Source organism: Malurus melanocephalus, unplaced genomic scaffold (assembly GCF_030028575.1).
Source record: "Malurus melanocephalus ecotype Western Australia unplaced genomic scaffold, MMel_1.1 scaffold_693, whole genome shotgun sequence".
NCBI lineage: Eukaryota > Metazoa > Chordata > Aves > Passeriformes > Maluridae > Malurus > Malurus melanocephalus.
This window is the reverse complement of record NW_026623925.1, coordinates 39,895-64,263: the sequence shown is the minus strand read 5'-3', so window position 1 is coordinate 64,263 and position 24,369 is coordinate 39,895. Positions and strand designations below refer to the sequence as shown.

At 42.4% G+C, this 24,369-nt stretch overlaps 2 protein-coding genes across 5 annotated transcripts in view; one reads left to right on the top strand and one right to left on the bottom strand.

The window, feature by feature from the left end:
• The window catches only part of SRPK1 (SRSF protein kinase 1), a 26,115-nt gene extending 6,941 nt beyond the window's left edge, over nt 1–19,174 (top strand). The window contains exons 1-15 of one of the 3 annotated variants that reach the window (XM_057384224.1): nt 924–1,417; nt 4,752–4,870; nt 5,743–5,851; nt 6,258–6,345; nt 6,492–6,579; nt 8,044–8,150; nt 8,823–8,988; nt 10,052–10,077; nt 10,570–10,783; nt 11,036–11,464; nt 12,930–13,030; nt 13,880–13,987; nt 15,261–15,330; nt 15,777–15,869; nt 16,731–19,174. In XM_057384224.1, the coding sequence (XP_057240207.1) occupies nt 1,347–1,417; nt 4,752–4,870; nt 5,743–5,851; nt 6,258–6,345; nt 6,492–6,579; nt 8,044–8,150; nt 8,823–8,988; nt 10,052–10,077; nt 10,570–10,783; nt 11,036–11,464; nt 12,930–13,030; nt 13,880–13,987; nt 15,261–15,330; nt 15,777–15,869; nt 16,731–16,915 (1,974 nt within the window). In that variant the 5' untranslated portion in view covers nt 924–1,346 and the 3' untranslated portion in view covers nt 16,916–19,174. Of the gene's footprint in view, nt 1–923; nt 1,418–4,736; nt 4,871–5,742; nt 5,852–6,257; nt 6,346–6,491; nt 6,580–8,043; nt 8,151–8,822; nt 8,989–10,051; nt 10,078–10,569; nt 10,784–11,035; nt 11,465–12,929; nt 13,031–13,879; nt 13,988–15,260; nt 15,331–15,776; nt 15,870–16,730 lie in introns of those variants that run through there. The other 2 variants (XM_057384221.1, XM_057384223.1) reach the window with 2 other exon arrangements.
• Nucleotides 19,175–20,048: 874 nt separating this feature from the next.
• Nucleotides 20,049–24,358, bottom strand: LHFPL5 (LHFPL tetraspan subfamily member 5). 2 transcript variants are annotated; one of them, XM_057384226.1, is made up of 5 exons: nt 24,093–24,358; nt 23,904–24,011; nt 21,048–21,284; nt 20,708–20,740; nt 20,049–20,345 (listed from the first exon to the last, which is right to left on the bottom strand). In XM_057384226.1, exons 1-4 carry the CDS (start codon nt 24,313–24,315, stop codon nt 20,724–20,726), a joined length of 585 nt encoding a protein of 194 aa, XP_057240209.1. In that variant the 5' UTR covers nt 24,316–24,358; the 3' UTR covers nt 20,049–20,345; nt 20,708–20,723. The 2 variants fall into 2 exon arrangements, with proteins under 2 accessions (XP_057240209.1, XP_057240208.1); XM_057384225.1 differs by having other exon boundaries at nt 23,904–24,357.
• Nucleotides 24,359–24,369: the final 11 nt, after the last annotated feature.

Genomic DNA, 24,369 nt, shown 5'->3' with positions numbered 1-24,369 from the left:
TTTTTTTTTTTTTTTTGTGCGTGTGTGGCTTTTTTTAATGTAAGTTATGGGAACAGAGAGAACACATCCAAAGTTTGATGGTGAAATTGAGTGTGGAAACTTGGCTAGTAATTTATAGAGGGCACCCTTCTGATGCTGTTGGATCCACCTCACTGCCAATCCATAAGAACCCACGCTGTGTGGCTGAGATTTCTTAATCATGTATTACCTTACTTTTGGTGTGTGGACCAGATAAGTGATTCTGTTGAAAACTGGCAAGAGAATTCCACAGTGTTTTTCCAAATTAACACCTTCTGTAAAGAACAAGTGAGTGACTCAAACCTTAGTTCCTGCAAATAACTCCTTCCCATCCCTGCTGTGCATTGCAGGGGTTGGGTGATYTCTTCAGTGAACATGGAGCAAAATCTTGTCTACAGTGGAAAATTTTGAATGTTTTTAGCACCTCTTCTAATATGTAGAGTTTTGGCAAYGCTAAATTATTAAAAGGATATTCATACTTTTGTGAGTTTTGAAGGTGAAAATATTTCATATATATAACCAGATGAGGAAAATTCTTTAAACCCGTGTATCTTTCAGTAATAAAGTCCTCCCCAGSAGAGAAATCTCTACATTGTTACTTGCTCTGTCACGTTGTTGCTGACTTGTTTCCCCTATCACTTACATAAACCAGCAGGATAAACAGGCACAGGAAATGACTGGGAATTGTACATTGTTGGAGGATGATGTTAAGTGCCCGCTGCTGTGAAAAATACTCACTTCAAACTTTATAAAGAAGCTTTTACTCCTGCTTGTTTTGTCATTTTAAGCATAAAGGATAAGTTYTTCTTGTAACTCTGAGAGGTGTGGAATTACTTCAGAAAATTCATTTTTCCTTTGAACGCCCTTTCCCTGCTGCGTGATTGTGCTGGAATTCCTCTATCAAAAGGGTTGCTCTGTCGACAATTACCATGATCCTTGTCTTCATCCCAGCTTTGAATCCACTGGGCTATTGAATAGGCAAATAAAACCGGCTGGTTCAGGAAGATGAAACAAAGTATCTGCCTGAATTCCTAATTTCATTAGAGGGAAGAAGAGACACGTAGACATCAAGAGGAGGGGATGGATCTTTATGCTCACCCCCCTGACATGACTGAATTTGCAGGAAGATCAGCTGAGAGCAAGCCCCAGCCTTGCTGCACGGCCCTTCACCTGCAATGCAGTGCTGGGCAGCTGCAGCTGGGTGCTGGAGGCAAATCCCTCTTCTCCTTCACTCTTGCACAAAGCTTTGCTGCATTTGAGGAGATCCAGCCCCTCTGCCTGCTGCTGATGTCCCCCTGCTTCCCCAACACTGTGCTGTCTGGTTTTTGATGGCTTTTTCGAAAACTATTGGGCTGTCTTCAGGAATATCTTTATCCATGGGAGGCCGTGCTTCTTGCAGGTAGGTGCCCCTCTCTGATTTTGTCTTGTGAATTTGCAGTTCTTCAGAGAATAAGGACTTTTGGGAGGGTCTCTCTAGATGTGGGTTCACATGAATTCCATAGAAAACCCAGCATTTTGCCTCTGCTTTGCTGTTCCACATTGTTTTTCTTAAGTAAAATATTGCTATATAGTTGTAGAGAGACCCTGCAGATCCAGTTCATTCTGATGATTAATTAGCACAATGAGAGAGCAAAAGGGAAAGGTGATCACGGTGTTCTTCTGTAGATCAGAGGTGGCTATAAAAAAGAACTACCCTAGAACACTTGTTTTTAATGTGTAAACAATCATTTACTATAGGATTTTTGTATACTTTATCTGCATTTTGCAATTTTGCCAACAGCTGTTTTAGCTGTCATCTTTAAACACTGGGTATGGATTTTTCTGCTGTCTTTAACAGCCTTTTGTGCCTTTTAGAGTACTGTCTTTGTGAGCAAAGCAGACAGATGAGGCTTGTGCTGTTGTAGATCAGTTTTTTTTATTAATACATATTCTGCACTGATTAATTCTCTCTTAATCTGTATCTTCGGCTGGCATGGTCATTTCAAGGGAAGAACACGATGGGCTGTAAATGATGGGTTGTAATAACATCAAACAGATTTTCACAGGAAGGCAAAGGAATGAGATGTATTTTGGAGGTGATTTCATAAAGGAAATAGAAATGTGTGTGACCTGAATACGGCTTTCTTACATTAGCTGGTATCACAGAGTATAATGTAGAAGTGAAATGCTTTTGGATCCCCATGAAAGRCTCAGCTGCAGACTCCAGGGTGTGTCGTGTGTGAGACTGCCAGCAGCAGGATTCGTCAGCCCCTTAGGAGGGGCACAGAAAGCTTCCAGGAGAATGGGTTTCAGTGCTTCCAGTAACTTCTTCCTCGATGCATGAAATTGCTATTATTGAGAAGCACTGGGACTGCAGCGTGGCGTGATGTGTCTGTCTGCATCGCTGCCACTTAAGGGGAATTTTCTTTTGAGTCCTTTTTAATCCCCTACATCCTGTGCAGTTAAAAAAGTGAAAATCCTGAAACAGCACTGGGGGGAATTACTCTTTACTATTCACGCTATGTGTGTGGCTTCTGGCTTAAAATCTTTCTTGTTCTCTTTACCCTGTCTGTAGGATTTGTTGTCTCTGAGCATCTAATCTCCCCTTCAGCCATTCTGTCCATGGCCATTTCTTGCCTTTGCTGCCTACTCTTAATTTGGGGGTAATGTGTCACTTTATTTGTAGCACAGTTGTCCCCAAAAGAATGCAGCAATTTTAAAGATGYATTTTGACCTTTAAGACTTTCTGCACCCCCTACTGCAGGTTTCCTTCTTCTTACCCCTGACTTATAATTCAGTGACTAAAAAGTCTTAATTACTGAATATCTCAGGGCTGGATCAAGTGACGAGGTTGTTAATGAAAGTCTCATTGGCTTGGCAGTCTTTGGTTTATGGTTAGAGACCACTAAGCTTTAAAAATTAAAAAAAAAAATTAAATTTTAATTTAAAAAGTCAGCAGGACTTACAATAGACTGGAATTAAATGTCTGGTGATGGGTTGTGCCTGGAATGACCTTTGTGGCTTTTTCTTGCTTAAATGAACTTTGGTTGTGGGTTTTAAGTGGCTACAAATTTGGTCATCAGATTGAAACACAGTATTTCTCCCTTTTATGATGTTTAAGATGGCTGTGGTTTGAATGTGTTAGCAGTGTATTTAACGTGTGAATTCTCAGCAGAGTTCATGTGTAATAGGTCAATGCTGTGCATTTATTCTACTGTATAACTATTCTAAATGGAAATAATACCTTTTCCCAGTGGATTAAGATGAGTTAGTACATSTCTGATATGATGAGCAGGACTCCAGCTCAGGTCCAAGTTGTGAAACTGCAKCTGAGGGCCTGCATATGCTGGTGGMATATCCAGTGGGTGGGCAGTTCCTCCTTCTTGCAGCARAATGAGCTGAATTTCAAAGAGGCTCCCGTGTTATCTGCTACTTCCCTGCAACAATAGTTTCAATACAAGAAACTTCCTCTAATTCATGCCTGGGAACTCATTGTAAAGACTGTTATCTTGTGTTTGTGCAATTGCTGTAATGAAGTTTGCTGCCCACCTCTTTGGACAACTCCAGCTTTTTCTAAKATCTCATGCTTGTAAGGAAAGAAAACTTCATGTTGATATCTCACAGTACTTTGCCTTCAGATCCTGCCAATGCAAATGGGCTATAAGCATTGTTTTCACTGTACATGAAAACATGTACAGTACATGTACAATTCACTTGCTTTGTATGGTACGATCTTGATTCTTTGTAGGCATTTAATGATTCCCTGTAATGCATTGTAAAGTAAATAAATTTCCTGATTTTAGTGTTATGCTTTCATGAGCTGACTGGCTGTGATCAGTGTGATGCCATGAAGGAGCTGGGACATGGGAGATGTTTTATTTGGGGAGCACAGCCTGAGCATGTGAGATCATTGAGGGGGCCTTTGCTGACATGGCCTTCACAAGCTTCAGGGTAGCACATTTGGTGAGAAATTAAACACCTGAAATGAACACTTTTATTTGTGAATGTGGGAGTGAAAAACCTCCACCACCTTAGTGCCTGATTCCAATGCCTCTGCAATCACAAGCTCTCAGGAGGGTTAGTGAACATCTGCTCTGAATCCTCCCACTCTCCATAGTTCAGACAACAGTAATAAACTTTGGRTCTTGACTGAAGAGATGAACTAAAAATGCAGCCTGCCCCTTTAGAGCAGGAGAAATAAATATCAAGATTAGGGGCTTTATAATTCAAAAGTGTTAGAAGCAGAAAGACTGTTAAATATTCATTTGACTTTGAATGTGAAAGGGACAAAGGGCCGCAAGTTCTAAAGCACTTGTTAACTTTTTTATCCAAGAGAGCAAAAACTAATTGATGTTAGTGTTTAAAATAAATTTCATCAACATTTAAATTTGCCAGTTTTGCATGGGATAACAAATAAAATATAAATCTGCTTTAGAAAAGTCCTCACTGAATGAAAGGCAGAGGAGGGGTTCAGAGGCTGATACTTTGGTGGGATCACTGTGTTTTTAACTCCCTATTTTGTCTGGACTTTTCTTGGTTCTGCTATAACAGTGGATCTAGGGCACTAAGGTGTATTTCTCACAAAAAAACTGTCTACTTTCATACTAGCTTAGGAATAGCAGCATTGAAATGTGAACAGCTTTTTTGAAGGCTGAATATTACATCTCCTCCATCATCAGCAATCCCTCGTGTGATGTGGAAGCTGCAGAGCTGAGGAGTAACRTGTGTGAGACATTCAGTGTGTTCTCTTCCAGACCCGACACCCAGCACCGGGGCCCTGCTGCTCATTCCGAGAGTGATATTCCAGAGCAAGAGGAGGAAATCCTGGGATCAGATGATGATGAGCAAGAGGATCCAAATGATTACTGTAAAGGTGAGCACTTGTCTGGTTAAGATGAAGGATTTTCAATGCAATCAAGGAATTCCCTTCATTTCCCATTTGCTATAGAAAAGGAAAATAGACTCCCTCTTACATTTAAGGATGTTTTGAAACYGCATGATGATAATAACGTTTTTTAAGCCAACATGAAATGGAGAAGGTGATCTCCAAGTTTCCCTCTGTTATCAGTCAAGATTTGAGTTGGAGAGCTTTTTAATGTGCAAGTTTAAAGCTGTTAACTTTTCCTCTGTGCCAGAGAGCTTTCAATACTGATAAAAACAAGCAGGCATTTAATTTTTTTTTTATTCTCATGGTAAAAAGGACATTTTCAAATCCTTTTTGTATTCTTCGGTTTTCTTTTGAAGATCTGATCATTATCTTGATATCCATTCTCCAGAAAGATYTGTTTCTGCAAATAGCCTCCCCTGYTTCTCTGARTRGAAACTAAATTTAGAGCAAATGAAAATGCCAAACACAATTTCTTCCCTTTGTTGTGTTTTCTTGCAGTTCAATTTTTGGCTTTCCTTGTTTTAACTTCTGTGTTGAAATCCTCCTGTATAATCAGTAGCTTGACGGATATGAAGGGTGCAGAGGAGACTTTCCTGTTTTCAGTGGCAGAGGGTCTTTCAGTCAGGAAAATTGCAAGAAAAATTGTTGGGATCTTGGGTGCAGTGCTCCATGGGGTCAGAGCATGCAGAAGCAATGCTGATATTTAACTGGAACACTGTTACCATCTCAACCTGTGCTTTCCAAGGTTGGTCAGGTAGCAGATTTCAGGTGTTTTTACTGAGGAGATATTTGGTGGTGCTGCAATGATTGTGGTTATTGTTCCATACACCTGTTCTCTGGCTCTTGTGTTTTTCCAGGGGGTTACCACCTGGTGAAAATAGGAGATCTCTTCAATGGCCGTTACCACGTGATTCGGAAACTTGGATGGGGTCACTTCTCCACCGTGTGGCTGGCTTGGGACATCCAGTAAGTGTTCCTGTTCCAGCTGTGTTCCTGGCAGGAATGCACAAACCTGAGCAGGAAACATCTTTTTACTTTCAGATAAAAACACAAAGCATTGGCTGTCCACATCCTAGCACAGAAATTTTGTCTGATATTGTGCGTGCAAATGTGTGGGAGGGAATTAACAGGAAAAAAAACATATCTGTGGRAAGAGCACTCTTGCTTTCAGGAGTCTCTGACCTATTATTCCATTTTTTGAGAAATTGCTAAAGTGAATCTTTTGTTAAAAAAGACTCAAAGACAGTCTTTGAGTGTTTAAACCTTATTTTTCCACGATGCATGAAATAAACTCTTCTTGCATGCAAAAGCATTGGGATAACCATTTGTTTGAGCATTAATAGTTTCCAATTTACTTGCCATGTGTGCACAGAGGGAGGAGATTTGTGGCAATGAAGGTGGTGAAGAGTGCAGAGCACTACACAGAAACAGCCCTGGATGAAATAAAGTTGCTGAAATCGGTGAGTGCCTGAGTTGGGTTCAATTTTCTGKTTTTTTCCCATTTTTAGGAGTTTGCATTTGTCTTGATATTTCCAATTCATCAAGAATTTCTGTAGGAACCAAACAGTGCAGTGGATCTGACTCAAAATAACATTTTTGTCTGCAGGTCCGCAACAGCGATCCAAATGATCCCAGCAAAGAGAGAGTTGTTCAGTTATTAGATGACTTCAAGATTTCAGGAGTGAATGGTTCTCGTATCCTTTTGTGGCATAAAAGCCAAGAATTGCAGAAATATGGGAGTTGCCTGGGCTGTTTGGCAAGCAATGCCCAGGCATCCCTTTCCCTAYCCAAGCAAACCTGCTCTGGAAGGATCTGCCTCAAAATTGCCTGCTGAGCTCRGATCCAAAGTGATGATTCAGTCTGGTGTCATTTGTGTCAGCACTGCTTGGCTGTGCTTTTCATGTCCTGCCACCAATTTGTGAATCAGGACTGAGTGGCTACGTCAGAGACACCTTCGAGGTAGGAGAGCCCTTCCACTTCAACCCCTCAATTTTGCAAGCAGCCAGTTAATAACCTGTAATTTCAGTCAAGCAGTACAGTGTGTTAGCTGAAAATAGCGAGTGGGCCATCTGTAACCTGAAAATAAACTTGATTTCTAGTTGTGGAAACATCTCACTTTGTAATTTATCGACATTGTTAGCATGTTTGAAGTGTATTGCTTTGACAGTGGCCTGTAGTTCTGGGAGCAGCCTTCTCATAGGCAATGATTTGTAGCCACAAATAATGGATCCTTAAAACTTGAAAGTTGGACTTTTGTACATGTTTTCACTTTTGTTATTGCAAATTTTATTTTGCTTCAATTTTTATTTGCTTTAATTTTATTTCAGTGGGAGTTGCTGGGCTGCTTGAAAGAATTGAGCCATAGATTATAAACAGTAGGCCCATCATGCATTTTCTCTAACTTTTTTCCTGAGTAAATGTTGATTTGATCTTGTATTTCTTTCACTCTTGTGAAATGTGTGCTTTCTGCCAGTGTAGATGAAAAGCAGCCTAATAAACTCAGAAGTTTTGGCTTCTAAAACAGGGGCAGTGTACTGAATATGTCACTGGAGTGACTATGGCTGTTGAAATCTTATAGCTAAAAAGCAGATCACATAAATATAGTTGAAATCCAGGCTTGTCAAAAGTTTGTTTTGCTGTTGAAGAAGCAAAGGAGGGCAAAGAAAGTGACTTAATTGTTCTGAAGAATACTTACGAAATGGAAATTTTATTATCTTTCCAGGTAATGTTGCTACAGAGAGATCTGGCATCGAGTTTTGCTTGGGGCAGAAGTGAAGGCTGTTCCAAAACATACAGTAAATACTAATGTACACTTGTGCAACTGCCTTCCACTGAAAGTAGGAGATTGCTGCTACTGCAGTGGCAGCATTGTGAAGCTCCATCCCTCTGTATTCTATTGTATTCTATTCTATTCTTCTATTCCTATTCTATTCCTATTTTATTCTTGTTTTTATTCCTATTTTATTCCTATTTTTGGCACTGCTCTGTAAGATAGGATGATGCTGTTGAGGAAAGCAGCTTTTCCAAGCTGTGTCAGAAGTATGAGGGTTCTTTAACATAAAGTACCCGGCTGGTATGGATTTCTGTTGATCCTCAGTCCTGGGAATTTGGGGCTCCTTGRGTCTGGATGTCCAGTTTTTTCCTTGATTCAGTTCCAGATATCTGTATGGTGTTTGAAGTTCTAGGGCATCATCTCCTGAAGTGGATCATCAAGTCCAATTATCAGGGTCTTCCGCTCCCTTGTGTCAAAAAAATCATCAAGCAGGTAAGTTACAGTTCTGATTGTACCCTTCCCCTTGACCCAGTTCAAATTCTTTCACTAATCTTTCTCAGATCTAAGGAAACAAAAGTTAAAAATCTGTGGTATCTCCCTCATGCAACAAAATACTCTTGAGTTAATATTTCCTTTCTCTACTGCAAGGTCTTCTGGKGCAGATAGTTATTTTCTGACACTTAAACCATGATGGGAGGCTGGCTTTGCTTTTAACCTCTTCTTATCCCAGTCATTCCTCATAAATTAAGTGTTTTTTAAAAGCTGTCACAATAAGCACAGAGCTTAATGATGGGAAGAGCAAGAGAAACTGGTTCTCCCTACTGGGTGGTTGCCTAAGAAGAAACACCTYTCCACATGGGAGGTGCAGGGGAGGAGGAAAGTGTGATTTTATTGGAGAGGATTAAAATCAGATTTTCATTTGTGSCAAGTAAAGTTATGCGGGTAAATAGAATATTTTCATATGGTAGCTAAAATTTGTATGCAAATCTGGTTTCTTTTTTTGTGGAACTGGGCAGTAACCACTGATCACATCAGCTCTAACCTGGAGGATTGTCAAGCACACAAACCCTCTCAGGTTCACTGGCCATCCTAGGCAATTTTGCATTTTCCCTTTGCTCTCAATTAGCTTGTCTAATGGTTCACTTCCTTCTCACTTGCCTGCAGGTTCTTCAGGGTCTGGATTATTTGCACACAAAATGTCGAATCATTCACACAGATATAAAGCCTGAGAACATCCTGCTCTGTGTGAATGACCAGTACATTCGTAGGCTGGCTGCAGAAGCAACAGAATGGCAGAGATCTGGGGCTCCCCCACCATCTGGCTCTGCAGGTGATTCTTTTTTCTTTTTTTTTTTTTTTTCCCCCTGAAAATTGGTGCTGTTTTCCCCACGTACCCCCAAATCATCACTGAGGAAAACTTACTGAGCATGATGGACCAATAATGCAAGTAACCTTTGAAAACTTGAGTGTAAATTGTGAAATGAGTCATTAATTTATGTTAGTATATATAAATATAATATAAATATGTATTTAGTAAATGATGACTTTTGTAATTCAGGGATAACTGGGAAGGCAGTTTGTGTAAGAGAARTGAAGGGAGGATAAATGCACRCTGGCACCTGATTTTAACAAAACCKTATCTGGTGTTTGAAAGTCAGTCTTATGAAGCATAATGTTGATGCACTCGACATTGAACTGGAGTGAAAATGTGGCAAAATACTTCTCCCATTTCCTTCAAAAGTTGATTACCTTYCATTGCATGGTGCTGGAAATGCATTTGATGAGAATTTCAACGAGATGATTTATCTGTTGTCAGTTTGCAGAAGCCTGAAAAACTGTAGGAGAAACAGCTTCCTTGACATGCAAACATCCCTAAAAATCTGGGGGCAAATTGTCTTTTATTCCTTGTGTTCCTCCTCAGAGTACCCATCTGTAGCAGTGTGCACTTTCCAAAATACACTGCAGTGGGTATTGGAAGGCTCTGTCAATCACAATCTTACAGCAACACTGAGCTGAACTGTTCATAGCATATCTTAGCTTAAGGGAGCTCCCTCAAGTTTGATATTTTAATGCTTTGATTTGCATTTTCATTTGGGTAGGRTGCATAATGCATGCAGTAAATGAAGCTACGTGACAGGAAGTTTAAGTCTTTGAAATCAGTCAAGCAAGTCTCCTGTCTGAAATTTGAATTATGCATTTGCTCATTTAATGTTTTTACCATTTTTTTTATTGTCATGTTTTTGTAGAGAAATGAGCCTTCAGTATCACATTTGCGGATATCATTAAAATATTGTTATCAAACCACATAGGGAAAAATGTACCTTAACAGCAGAATGCAGCTGTAGTTTTTGAATCTAGCCATACTGATWTATTGATCTTCCTTTCCTTTTCAGTGAGCACTGCACCACAGCCAAAACCAGTAAGTGTAATAACTTCCATCTGTAAGTATGCATCTGCTGATAGTATCTCCTGCATTGATGATGTTTCATCATCCACTCAGTGTTAAGAGAAAGCAATCACACATTAGAAGAGAAAGTGTGATTTGGATTTGGCATAGGCATCAGGTTCAATGCTGTCTTGGACTTTAAAATAGTATTAGCTCATTTATCACCAGAAGGAGTCCTTGTGGTGACCGCGAGGTCTGTTGTGAAAGTGATTATTTTGTGGAGTCTGAGATCCCTYACTTGGAGAATAATGTAGATTTTTCAGGTCAGGGCAAAAATGCACTGATAAGAGCCATGAACAAGTGRTTCAAAACCCAGAATAGCTGCTTTTCATCTGGAGAGGAGCTGTCTCCAGCATTTTCATCATAGACCGCTTCCTCAGCTCTAAGATAAATTAAACGTTGGTGCATTTTAGATTTACTGAAGTATAAAATGTTAAGTCCAATTCCTCTGCTACTTCTGTGTAGGCTGACAAAATGTCAAAGAACAAGAAAAAGAAGTTGAAAAAGAAGCAGAAACGACAGGCTGAGTTGTTGGAGAAGAGAATGCAAGAGATAGAGGAAATGGAGAAGGAAGCAAACCCTGGGCARACACAGGCTGAAGAGGAGGAAGAAACTCAGGCCCCTCTGGAAATGCTCATAAAAGTCAGTCCATCAGAGGAAAATGACAGCAAAAAGCCAGGTATGGATCTAAAGCATTGGTAGCATGGAATAGACAGTGTTGTGGGTATGAGGAGAGAGTACCATTGGAAGAGGTCATTTAACCTGTTTGCATTGGGTTCTGTCCTCCTGATGAGACTGGGAAATTTCCTGTTCCAAACTACTGTGTTCAGTTACATTTTGAGTACCCCCCACCTCTCACTGCTTCTTTGAACATTTCCCAGCTATTTATTAATCCATTTTCTGCTACATTCTCATTTTCCCCCTCTTCCAGCACAAGYCCTTGCCCAGGAGCAATCCAATGCCACGGAAAGCAGCGTGGAAAAATGCACRACAGAAATCAACTGCAACGGAGTGATCCCAATGACGGACTTGACAGACTGTGGGAACAAAGGGTCCGTGCGACTCGAGGATGACCTTCACAATGCCAATGACTGTGACAATCCCYCTCACACACAGAAGGCTGAGAACTTGCATAGCTGTAATTACACTCAGCACAACAGTGACTCGGAGAACAGGCCTCGAGAAGCAGTGTCGGACTCGTTTGTGCCCTCGGTGTCCGAGGATTCCATGGTGTGCCAGCCCACAGCTGGTGGAGAGCAGGCCTTCAGTGAGCAGGAGATCAATAATTTTCAGGAAAGCATCAGGACAGAGATCCCTTCAGAGGATGAGAATGAGAATAACAGCACAACAGACAACAAAGGTATAAGAGGAGCCTTGTAAGAAAGGGCTTCTTGATGGGGGGAGATTTCTTTACAGCACTTCATTGCATTGATAGAAATGTGCATTTTGTGGSCTGAAGTGATCAGAACCACTTGTTTGAGACCTTTCCTGCCAGGGGTAATTAAGATGGCAGTCATACTCCAAGATGTTTGCTGTTTGAAGCTTCCAGTTGTAAATGGACCTTAGTTTTGAATGCATAAATATTCCTACTTTTTAAAAACACCTATACAYTAGTTTTTCTGTGGAGGAACATTTYCTCCTTTCRATCAGGTGTCGCTTAAGTGACTTTCCTTAAGTCTACAGAATGTCACTTGCTGTTAAATTAAGGGATTGGTACTGTTCAGTGTGTTCTGACAGTTTYGTTCTTAATATGCAGCAAAGGTAACTTCTTTCAGTTACTCCAGATAGGTAAATGTTTCCTCTGAACTGAAAACTCAACCTGAAACAAAGCTTGTACAGTATAAGAAAAAAAAACAAAAAACCCAACCTCTTCAATGCTTTTATTTAAATAGGATTTGCTTCAGAGTGGAAAAAATGTGTCTTTTAGGTTTAGGAGAAAATTAAACATGAAACAATGTACAGCAATTTAAACACATTCCAAGTGTGTGTGTGTTAAAAATATGAATTGGTAAAACTGTCCATTTTTGCATCTTTGTCTCAATGTCAAGTGAGAAGGAGAAGGATGGTGAAACTACCATTTGTACTTGTTAAAAAAAGAAAGGTGTTCTAACATTTTCTTACTAGAGTATCACTGGGGGAGTTACATGGATGAAAAGTAGCAAAAGAAATTTAAATATTGCAAGTTGACCTGCACTTAGCTGGATGCTTCTGCTAGGTTACTGACATCTTTTGCTTCTCACAGCCCTCTCTCAAGTTTACAGCTTAGAGTTCTCCCAAATTCACAGCTTACAGCCTTCCCAAATTTTAGCTGTAGAGCTGCAGCTGGATGTCTTGTAGTGAGTTAATACTTTTACTCTCCATCCTGTCATTTGATTTTCCCAATATATCCTTTAGCTCTTGTAACTGTGATGCAGCAGTGAGTGGGGTCTATCAGAAAGATGCTCTAACATGGAGACTCTTCCTTCAAAGAAGGAARTCTTCAATTTAGGAAGTCTTAAGGGGGGTTGTGAGGCATTTTTTTTCTGGCAATGCCCTTATCTCAACAGATTTTTTTAAAATATGGACAGGCTGTGCAAAAAAATGCTGGGAAATAGTCACTCTTACGCATATGCTTATTTATCCTCCTCTTTATGACACCGGTTGGGCCTTAATGATATTGTTGATAGTGCAGGGTGATGCTCATTTTTATACCCAAGCATCAGGGAGGGARCAGTTCTGATCCATAAGAAAAACTTCCTGTCTGGGGAGAGGTTGATAGGATTTGGGTGACAGATGGTGACACTGCCTATGTAGCTTTAATCAGCTGTTGTACACATTGCCTCTAGGAAAATCAGCTGCTGGGAATTTCCTTCTTAATCCTCTTGAGCCCAAGAATGCAGATAAGCTCAAAGTGAAGATAGCTGACCTAGGAAACGCCTGCTGGGTGGTAAGTTTAGTCTTTTCACATTGACTGCAGGTTCAGTCAGTTTGCCAAGATGGAAAATAATCACAGACTCTTAGAGCTGGCTGTGAAAGWGAAAGCAGAGACTCAAAGAAAGAAATCATCCTCTAAATACAAGATTTCAGTCTGTGCTTTGGGTCCCTCACTGGTTTTTGATTATTTCTAATAGGCCTGTGAACCATGTCATGTACAGTGTGTAGAAATCTGCTGCTGTGAAACTTTTGAAGGAGTTTGTAGCACTTCTGGAGACTGAGAAAGTTGCAAACAATTGCTGTGATGTGCTGGTTCTGTAGCTTGTCAGACCATTTCAGAACATTCACGAGCACATGAAAGAGACTCACACAATAAAACTCCCAAGTTTTATTCTTTGATGGTTGCGCTGTGCTGCTTTCCAATGTCTGACATTTCAAATAGAAGAAATATCTCTTTTTACTTGGCTTCTAAAATGGCAAATTACTTCAGATGTTAGGGGAGAGATGAGTCTCAACTCTGAATTGCACATCAGGCTGGCAAGGTGATTTCTCACATTGATRTTAAATGCTTTAAGGTAGCTGGGCCATGGCCTATCTGCCAGGACTGAGTAAGAGATGCTGCAGAGTCTTCCTTTATTCTATATTTTTGTCTTACTTTGCTCTAAATTGCTGGACTGTTTCACTTGAGGAGTATCTCGTGTAGAGCATTTAAACAGCACTTGTAGGAATATAAGGAAATAGTTAATGAGCATGTATAAAATGCAAGTGAAATGTAATRGTGATGAGCTTTGATCTACTCTGGCCTTCCAGGTTGATCATTCTCCAATTCTAAGCAATTTAGTAAAACATTTCTTCTCTTTAGCACAAGCATTTCACTGAAGACATCCAGACAAGACAGTACCGGTCCCTGGAGGTGTTGATAGGCTCAGGGTACAACACCCCTGCTGACATCTGGAGCACAGCCTGCATGGTGAGTTCTGCCAGCTGGGAATGTTCCTCCTYTCTGCTCTGCCCTCTGAGCTGCTGAGGGACCAGCCAAGGCTGCCAAATACAAGTGTTCAGTCAACTTCCAGACATGCTGAATGATAGGTTTTCCACACCAGAGTTGTTTATCTTTTTTTCCCCATGTGTGACTTTCCTGTTGAAAGTTTTGTTGTCCAGCATCAGCAGATTTCAAGTATGATTGTATTTTGCCATCGTGCCTTCTGGAAAAACAAGACAACAATCCAATTCTGAACACAGTATCTTTTTATATTAAAAAAAGAAAGCCTTTCTGCTGCATCTAGCACTGTTTCACAAATGCCTTCAGTATAATTTCTAATTTTAAGCATCCTCTGCAGGTTTGGTGTTGATGTTTGATCTGAGTAATGCTGAGATGAGGCTGAAGCTGCCAAATGTAGAATATGGCAATGAAAAAAAAACAAAAACATACAAGCCAGTTATTGCATGTACCTCTTCAGTGTCTCCTTTCTGTGTTTTCTACAAGTCAAAGCTTTGTTTTTATCGTTTAARCTTGGAAAACAAGCTGGGATTGTGATGAACGTGGTAAAACAAAGTGCAGTAGGGTCATGTTTTCTGTGCAAAGCATGTGGCCAGAATTACACAGTGTGCCTGATTCAATTGTTTGGGATCAACAGTTCATAAAGAAAACTAAGAATACAAGAGGTCACAGGTAGTGTTCTGAGTGAATACATAAAGGGTGAATGTATTACAGAATTTAGGAGCRGTGAGTTGAAATGAATGCAGATGTTTTTCTCATTTAAAACAGGTTTTCGTGTCTACAGACATAAGTTCAGAGATTAACTGTTTGAAAAACATGTGAAATGTGAGGAGGGGAAGAACCTTTGTACAAAAAACCCCAAGCAAACCAAAACAAACTAAAAATAACCAACCCCAGAAAGTATAGTTTGTACACGATGTTATTTTTGCAAAATTCTGTTGAAGAAGAGGAAAGGCTAATCATGTGAAATACCTTAATTTTGTGGTTCCACACTGCTGGTCCTGCACCACAATTCCTCCTAGGTGTGCCTGTGATGTTTTCAATGCAGTTTTTAAAGTGTTGCAAAGTCACTGCACGTTTTAGGCTGCAATGGTGTATTTTAAATTACAGCTGTGTGCTGGAGTTTTGCAGGTTGTTCTTTCCCACTGCTTTGCCTCTGGCCCCCAAAGATTTGCAGAGTCAACCTGCAGCACATCTTACAGTGTTTTGAAGTGACTTAATGTGCTCRTTTCTGTTTGTTTAGGCCTTTGAGTTGGCAACAGGGGACTATTTGTTCGAGCCTCACTCTGGGGAAGATTACTCACGAGATGAAGGTCTGTTTGTCTAAGCTTTTCCCTTTTAAAATAGGACTTGAAATGCAGTGGTTGCCTCTTCAAAAAAAGCCTTCTCTTACAAGTTAACAACACAAAAGCTCCTTGCAAAAAGATTATTTACCCAAATCAGCAGCAACTGTGCTCAAGCCTGTGCAGTAAAACACTGTGCAACAAAATCCATATTCTTCTTCTGGTGTTTTGCATTCCTGTTGCTGCTGGATTCTCTACCTTGTGTCTCAAACTGTGCCTCAAATTGCCCATATTTGTTTTCCCCTTGCCCCTTATCTTTGTCGTTGCTTAGTGTAATCTGATTTCAGGTGGATCTCAAATTAATTTTTAAGGGATAATGTCTTTATTCTTATATCCCAGAGCGGGACACTGCAGCATAGAGATGTCTTGTGTGGCTRCATCTCATTTTTTAAAAAWTTATTTATKTTTACATGCAGATCATATTGCATTGATCATAGAACTTCTGGGGAAAATACCTCGCAAGCTCATTTTGGCAGGAAAATATTCCAAGGAGTTTTTCACCAAGAAAGGTAAAAGGAAACAAAGCAAATATCACTTATCCTCTCATCCCTTGCCCCAGATACACAGCAGTGTCTTGCTGGAAATGCCAATTAGAAATAGAATCCAGCAAAGAGTCTTTCCTTTGCTTTAWGGAAGGTTTTATCAGTAAAACTGCAGCTAAATGTGAGGTGTTCTTGTCTTACTCCTAAAAGTATCCCACACCCTAGTGSTCAGCATCTTGGTGTAGAGCAAATGCAGCAGGTAGAAGAACAGCAGAGTGGATGTTTTGTCAGTCTGGATGTGGTTTTATTTAGCTGATTGCTGTCAGCTAGAGATGGGGATTCACTTTTGAAGTCCTTTCCAGACAGCTTGACTCCATTTCTGGCATGCCAGGCACCTTAAATAGTGCTCAGAGCACAGAACATCATGAAGTCCTGAGTAGCCCAAAAATGTATTGAGTCAAAAAATTAGTTTTTGTCCTAGTTTAATATTCTTTTTATAAAAACAAGCCCTTCTTTATTAGTGGTGTATTGCCTTCTCCCAGTGCTCCATGCTTTGCATGTATTCCAGAGTCAGTGGCACAGTTTATTTGTCAGTCAAGCAGCATCATTGGTGATTTAATGAAGTTAATATTTGCTGATAGGGGATGTGAAATAGCAGGAGGTACCATTTGAGGAAGCACATTTTTGTAACAGGCTTCTAAAGCAGATAGAAAAGGGTTTAATACCATGGACTTCTCCCTTCAGCAGGCTCTACCACTTTATGTTCCCTGTGGCCAGCTGTTAGAACAGTCTGTGACTTCACTCTGTCATGTTTAGCTGTTCAGCCAATTTTACTGAGCTGCTCTGTTCCCATGCCTTGCACTTAACCCATTTGTCTTGGGTTTCCAGGTGATCTGAAGCACATCACCAAACTGAAGCCCTGGGGCCTTTTTGAAGTGTTGGTGGAAAAATACGAGTGGGCCCAAGAGGAGGCAGCTGCATTCACAGACTTCTTACTCCCTATGCTGGAGCTGATCCCAGAGAAACGAGCTACAGCAGCAGAGTGTCTCAGGCACCCCTGGCTTAACTCCTAGAAGCTTCCAAGCAATGCCACAACGTTATACTCTGGTTTACAGCATAGCCTACACACCCAGCTGCCCTTCCCCAGATCCATTTTTCTCCTTGTTCACTTTCAGTGTGGAGTTCTTCCTTCAAGGCTTCCAAGATTTTAGATAAATCTAACCTGTTCTGCTGAATTTGTTTGTGTGACTTTATGGGGATTTCCCCTCAGCCAGTGGGCATCATCTGTGTTTTTGCCTTGATTGGGCTTCACCAAAGACTAATTGACCTAGAATAAGAAATTTTTCCTCAGTCTCCTCACTGTTAGGCACCGTGTGTGACAGATGTGAGCTCACCYGTGCTCGGATATCTCCCTTAGCTAAACTTCAACTCTCCTTTCTTCCTGTGAAGATCTCACTGACTCAGGAGTCAAGTTTCCCAATGTTGATCCAGTAGCTGCTGATGGGGTGAGAAGTTACAGATGGCATCAAGGTGGTGCCAGATCCTTGTTAGAGCAAAGACCTTGAAATYCTCCATCACTCTCTAGGTGTCTACTGTATTCTTTGCTTTCCAATCACAACCCTTTATTTAGTTCTAGCTGCTTTTGAAAGAGCTTTTTAAACCTAGGTTTTAGTATCCTTTATTTCTTCCTCCAAAGTGCCCTGACCATTTACTTTTCCTCCTTCCCTGTGCCCTCARTAGTCAGAATAGTTTCTGGACTTGGTGATGTTTTCTACTTTGATGCCTGTGACTAAAAGGTGACAAGCAAAATAAGCAAAAGCTGGAACTGACTCAACGCACAACCCTCAGCAAACAGATGGGTGCACCCTTAGCCTGCAGAGAGAGCCTTGGTGCAGGCAACTCTTAACATTATAGTGAGCCATAAGTTTTGGGGGTTTTTTATCCCTTACTGGCACTTTTTTGCCTTGCTTGATGTGGTATTCATGAGAGATTGGCTTTCACTGATGCAGTCTGCTCTGACTTTTTGTTTTTGACCATTATTTTTTTTTTCAAGGAAAGGGTTGCAGCTCCTGTATTACAGCCATGCCGCAGCCCAGGACTTTGAAAAATCAACACTTGAAGTTCCAGTGTAAAGATTTCTTCTGATTTTGCTTCAGGTGCAGGCCTTCAGAAATAACTTCCCAGGATGGGACTGCCTTTTATTTTCTGGGCCRTTAGCACAAGAAGAGAGCTAGCAGAAGTGGAAGAGATGACTTTTCCACATAGATGCTGGATTAGAAGCTGTTCTCTACAGTTACCCCAAGTAAAAATGTTCTATGGGGTCTCTGTGTGACCTTCTCAGAGGGGCTTGGACAGAATGGGTTAAATGGGTTAATTTTAATTAAAAGTTAAATCACTGTGGCATTTGATAGTTCTATGATGGCTTCTTCTAGACTTACCCATCCTGTTACAGATTCAGTGCATCCCACTCTTCTCTAAGCGAGATTTGGCAGCGTTGAGACTTCAGAGATACTTCCTAACYCTGGACCAAACAGGCCTTTGGATTTGTGGTGGCTTGCAGAGGACAGAAGTTGCTGGAGACCATGCAGATGCTATCCAAGACAATTTCCATTGCCAAAGCTGCCAGTTCCACTGTCACGTGTCCCTTGTGTGTGTATGTTTGGGAATTCTGGTTTGGAAGGATCATTCACTCACAAACTGGGTCATTTAATCCATTTGAACAGAGKTTTTCTCCAGTTCAGAGCCTGATTTGGCCTATTTATGCAAATCATGCTGCACGTTCCTTTAGTGATAGATCTGGATCTCTATGCATATAATAAAAAAAAARAAAGGCAGGTRACATACCAAAAATATTTTAAACTGCTGATTTGACCTTTTGTTTATCCTTTCTTCCATTTTCCAGTTTTGGGTCACTTCTGTGTCTGTTACAGGAGGACTGCAGGCAGTACTGGGTTCTAACTTACACATTGGCAGGACAAACAATTCCTTGAAAGCTCAGCCAGTCCTGCCTGATTGAGACTGGCTGATGAAGGAACATTTCCCATACGGGGCTCTGCACTCTGTGAGAGCTCCTCCCCATCCTTTCTTCCCTTCCCTCTGCCAGTCCTGACTGGAGGAAGGGTTTTTTTTTACCATGATAACCAAGGCCAGAGCCAGCTTGTGAGTTGAAGACCTGCAGAAGCAGCTGTCACGATTCACTCCTGTACCGTCTGCTGTTCACTTGGGGTTTGTTCCATTTCCAAATTGCCGTGAAGTGCTCACACTAAAGGATTTGTACTTGCTGTGTCAGTCTAAAACCTGAAGGAAAATACATTTTTATTCTTTCTACTTGGGTGCTTTGTCTTTTTTTTTTTTTTGTTGTTCTTTTCCTTTGTGAAAGCCCTACAATAAACAGATTATTTAATAAATGAGCCCTAGTCTTCATACATTCCCCTTATAATTCTGTTCTGAGTCGGGGGCTCAGGGATGGAATTTGCTTCACTAGTGAACGTTTTAATTTCCAGAATGAGACGCAGATAAAAGATTTTGTTGCTGGTGTTGTGATCTGTTTTAAAAAATGGGAGAAGAGTAAAAAGTAGCAGGACAACTTTGGTGGAATCTTTCCATTCTAAAATACATTTTTAAGTCTGTCCTATCTCTGCTGTCTTATCAAGCCGAGAGTCTCAATGAAATCTTCCCAAATAAGTTTTTAGAGGGAAGCATAAAACTGGAAGGGATGTGTTAGAACTGTGCTGAATTGARTGGTGCAGGAATAATTGACAGTGGGTAGAGATGAAAATGATAATCCAGGCTGATTTTGGGTTCTSACCAGGTAAGAGCTGCTTTGTCTTTGGCAGAAATGGGCTGTGCCAAGGGCTGCCATGGGTGGGTGTTGAATGGGATGGGAGATGATGGCTCAATCTGATTAATTGGGTGGTGCAGGGAGTTGATGGTGACTGGCACCATCTGCTGTGGTTTGTGGGTGCTGTTCCAGGCCTGCTGCAGCCCAGCTGGTCGTTTTCTGGTTTTGTTGTCTGGTTTTGTTGTATTTTTTTTTTCTTTTCCAGTGGTTGTGTTTGGTTGTTGTTGCCCAGAGCAGGGAACTGATTCATGGCTCAGCTGGGAATTGGCCTGTCACAGTATTTTTCCAGTAAAAGGGACATGGCAGAGGGTTTCCTCTGCCCTCAGGAGATGAACACAAAACCCAAACCACTGATGTTTTGGTGGTGGTTTTTTTTTTTTTAATTCATAATTTCCTTAAAAGCAGATGTACAAACCCCCCCAAAAGCAGCAAATTGCCATCCTTCCCCTCTTGTCCCTCTTGCTGATGATCTCAGAAAAACTCTTTATGTCCAGTTTGGTTCTTGCCACCAAATAAGCTCCACAAGAGCTGTGAGCCAAGAGCAGCCCCATGGGTGAAGGAAACAGCTGTAGAAAATCCACAGAATTTGGTAAGTTTAAGCTTCCTAGAAGAGTCACTTCAAAGAAGARGGCTGATGGAAGAAGAAAGAGCTCTGGATGTCCCTGGGAACAGAAAGAGTAAGTCAGCTGTTGTGAAATGGATGGACTTGAAAATTTTCAAAATTTCAATTTTTAAAATTTTTTAAAATGAAAAAAACCTATATTTCAATTTTTAAAAAATTCAAAATTTCATTTTTAAAATATATTTTGACTTTTAATTTTTTTAAGTTTTTTTTTTTTGGTCATGTGGCAAGGATTTGTGTTTTCCCAGTTTTGGGAGTCAAAGCGAAGACTTTCATCTTTAACCACAAATAATACCAATGTGACTCTATCTGAAATCAGCCATCAATCCTTTGATAATCAGAATACAACAGTAGCATCACAGATTCTGGGAATGTTAAAAATCTCTGTGGGTTATCACTTACGTGGTGATCAGCTCTGTCACTCATTTTCCTCTTCTGTAAAAAAAAAAAAAAGAATTGCAGAGTTACCATGGGAAATTGWAAGGATTGGTTGTGTTTTATAGGCTTCTCTTTTAAAAAGAATAAAATAACTTAAACAGGGTCAGGAGGAAGCCCCAGGCTTGGGTCAAATTGGGCTTCTGCCTTGTTCTCCATCGATTTTCTGCCTTGTGCTGGCTCCCCATCCCTACAGAGCAGCGTGTGCCTGTGGCAGGGGAGCAGCCACCATCCACCCCAAAAACAGGATCGAAGTGTGGGGCAGAAACGCAGCAGGAGCGTTCGGGGGAGTTCTCCMTGCTCTTACCTGCTTCCTCCACCTTGAAATCCGAGGGGAGGAGGTGGTCCTGCCGGTTGCCCAGCACGAAGGCCAGGAAGGAGAGGATGAGGGCRTCGAGGATGCCGATGATGCACAGGATGTAAGCCCAGCGCACGGTGCAGGCTCCCAGCGTGTATTTGTCCGTCTTGTCCCCGCACAGCCGCCGCACCTCAGTAGAGTCCCAACCGTCGGGGTAGATCAGGCACCCGATCATCAGCCCTGTAGCTGCAGGGACAGGGTGATATTAGTGCCTTCTGAGCAGATTGATGTCTAAGATTTTTATCTTTTTATGTTTTCCCTGKATTGTAGCTTTGCWGATTGCTAAAGCATGGCTGGAGCTTCCAGTACTTTTCCTATATTTCTTCCCTAGATTTAGGAGCAATAAGTTAACCTTATAAACACACTCCTAATTATTATTTAATCTTATTCCAAGAAGAGAACTGACTACAAAGATTTTCTGTTTTCCAACCAGAATCTGGACCAGATATAAAAAAGTAGGGCAAAAGAAACCTCTGGACTGCTTCCCGTGGGGCAGGACCCCAGGAATTATTACCTAACCAATGAACCCTTTAATTGGACAGTAGATGATAAGTGTACTGATAACTAACCTGATAAAAGTTGCAGAATTACTATACCTCGTGTGATTTTCACTGTATTGTGTACCTGAGAGCTTTCAAGGTTGGTTTTTATATTCATTCTAATGTTGTTGGAAAGATCTGCTCTATTTTCCAGGCATCAATACTGAAGTGGAGAGAGCAGCTGGAAGAGYAAACGTGCTACAAACACATCAGGTACTGCAGATGTGTCCCTTGAGGGGCTCTGGGGTTGCTCATCCCCAGACAGGGAGGAGCAGGATCCTGCCTGCTCTGCTGCCTTCCCACCAGCCAAGGATGTGCTGCTCCAGCATCTCCGATCAGCGTTGCCCAGGCAACGCCTCTCCTGCCTCTGCACAGAGCCCTGCCCGTGTCACTCCAAGGAAATATTTTCTCCAAACAAAACTGGGATGGGCTTAGCCTGTGCAAGATGGAGAACCTGGCTGGTGCTGTGGGAGTAGCTGATTTCAGCTTAGGGTTTGCTAAGGTAGGGCTGCCGTCAGCAGCAGATTTGCAGCAGATTAATTSTGCTTGTTCAGCTGTGGTGGTTTCAGTGCCAGCTCCTCCTGTGCCTGCTCTCAGCTCAAACAYAACCTCGAGAGCTGCTCCAGCCTGGCCACGGGCTCATCAGCACCTCACCTTTGCCATGGCACCTGCAACAACCTCGGTGCCAGCAGGCTGCTGAAGGGCAGCTCATACCCCAAAATCTCACAAAATCTGCCATTTTCACCCCCTCAGAGAAACTGTATTTACTGGACAAGAGCAACGACTGGGTTTGGGATTAATTCATCTGCAAGGTTTTGGGGTGTGATTAACAAAGWCCCTTCACTCTTACATTGGTGCAGAGCATGGAACTATCTTATGTAGATGTGAGGCAGTCCCTGACTCTTTTCACACAAGAAACAGCCCCATGGTGGAAGCTCTGGATAAGCAGATGTTTGTCCCTGCACCTCTTGGACATCTGCAACCTCCTGAGATGCACACCAGCACCCTTTCCCTGCCATAGGGTGCTCAGTAATCAAAAACCCCTTTTGGGGCAGTTGCCCTGACCTTTGCCAACATTTTCTGTTTCCTGGGCTTGGGGACAATCGAGCAGCAAGATGAGCAGGCAGCTTCCTTGGTCTGCAGAARGCATTTCTCTTCATGGAAAAGCAGTTGGTTTATTCTGTATTTAATTAATCTTCCCTGTAACTAACTAAGAGGAGATGCACAAAGAAATGGGGGAAGGTGGGAAGAAATAATTTCTGTGAAACTGCAACCTAGTGCAGAGCAAAGGAAAAAGATCTCTCTAAGCCTCCCCACTTTTTAAAATAATTCCTGAAGTGCAGGAGTACCTGTCCCTCTGGCCAGAGCTGCCTGTGACACTTTTCCCCCATTCAGAACAACAACAAAAAAAAAAAAGTAAAAGCCCCAACTACCACAGCAAAACCTTTCCCTGCTCCAGCTCCCCGGGAGGCTGAGCTGCCCCAAGCCTCTTATCTAAATCTTTGCTTGAGCTCGCTTCTTCAGCTGAGAACTGAAGAAACCCCGCTGCCGCCTCCCCCGGGCTGTCCCTGCCGCGGCCGGGGCTCGCATCAATGATTCAGGAACAGCAAAACTGGCTTGGGTTTCAGCCGAGGCTCCGATCCGACCCAGGGCTTGGGTTACCAGGTGTCTCAAGTGCCGTGGGGGAGAGGCGGGGGAAGCTGGACATCCACAGGGATGAGCAAAAAAGTAAAAAAAAAATTAAAAAAAAAAAAAAAATGCCAGTGATGGTGCCAAATGAGCCACTCAGTTCCCTCCTCGTGTTTCATCTTCCTCGTACATTATTCCCTGAACTCAGGGAGTTACTACAATGGCCCAGCAAACGTCACCGCTGTCTCCCTGCTGAATTCCTGCAGGATTCCAAACACAGCAGAGCGCTCTGGGGTTGTTTTTGGTGCTCTCTGATACTGATACTCTGAAGCCTCCCTGCGGCTGAGCAGGAGCAGTGGCGCTGGGAGAAGCTCCCCCAGGTAAGCGGGGTTTGGCACGAGGTTTTGCGGCAGCAGCAGCACCGGGTGAAGCATCACCCCGCACGCAGCGAGTCTGCCGCGTCTCACCTGCTCTGGAAGGAGTTTTTTACTTAAAACTCCCCGCTGGTGACCAGTAAGAGGCAGCAAATGGCACGGAGGTGACACTGGTGTCTCTTTACTCACCACTCCATCCCAACAGAATGAGGGAACAGGGTCCCCCCCCCCCGCTCCCCGCGCATCTCCCCAGCCCCGCTCACCCGCTGCCAGCTGCATCCAGGCACAGACTTTGTAGACGGTGGCTGCGTTGCAGAAGAAGAAGAGGCTGAAGCAGAGGATGGTGCCGATGATGAGGAAGGTGGAGACGCCTACGAAGAACATGGCAGTTTTGTAGGCGCTGGAGGGGATGGTGCCGAAGTCCAGCGGGCTGCCCTTGCAGATGAGCTCACCGGTGAGCGCGTTGCCGATGCAGTAGGAGAAGAGGCCGAAGTAGCCGGCCTGCGGCGTGTCGATGCTATCGCCGATCCAGTAGGGCTGRACGAAGGTCACCACCATCAGGATGGAGAAGCAGAGTGTGAAGAGGGCCCAGAGCACCCCCATGGCCCGCGCGTTCCGCACATAGTTGGTGTGGTAGATCCGAGCCGCCTCCTGCGCCGGCAGCAGCTTGGACATGGCGGGGGCAGCGGCCCCGGCCCCGCTCCGGCCCCGCCCGGCGGCAGCGGGGGC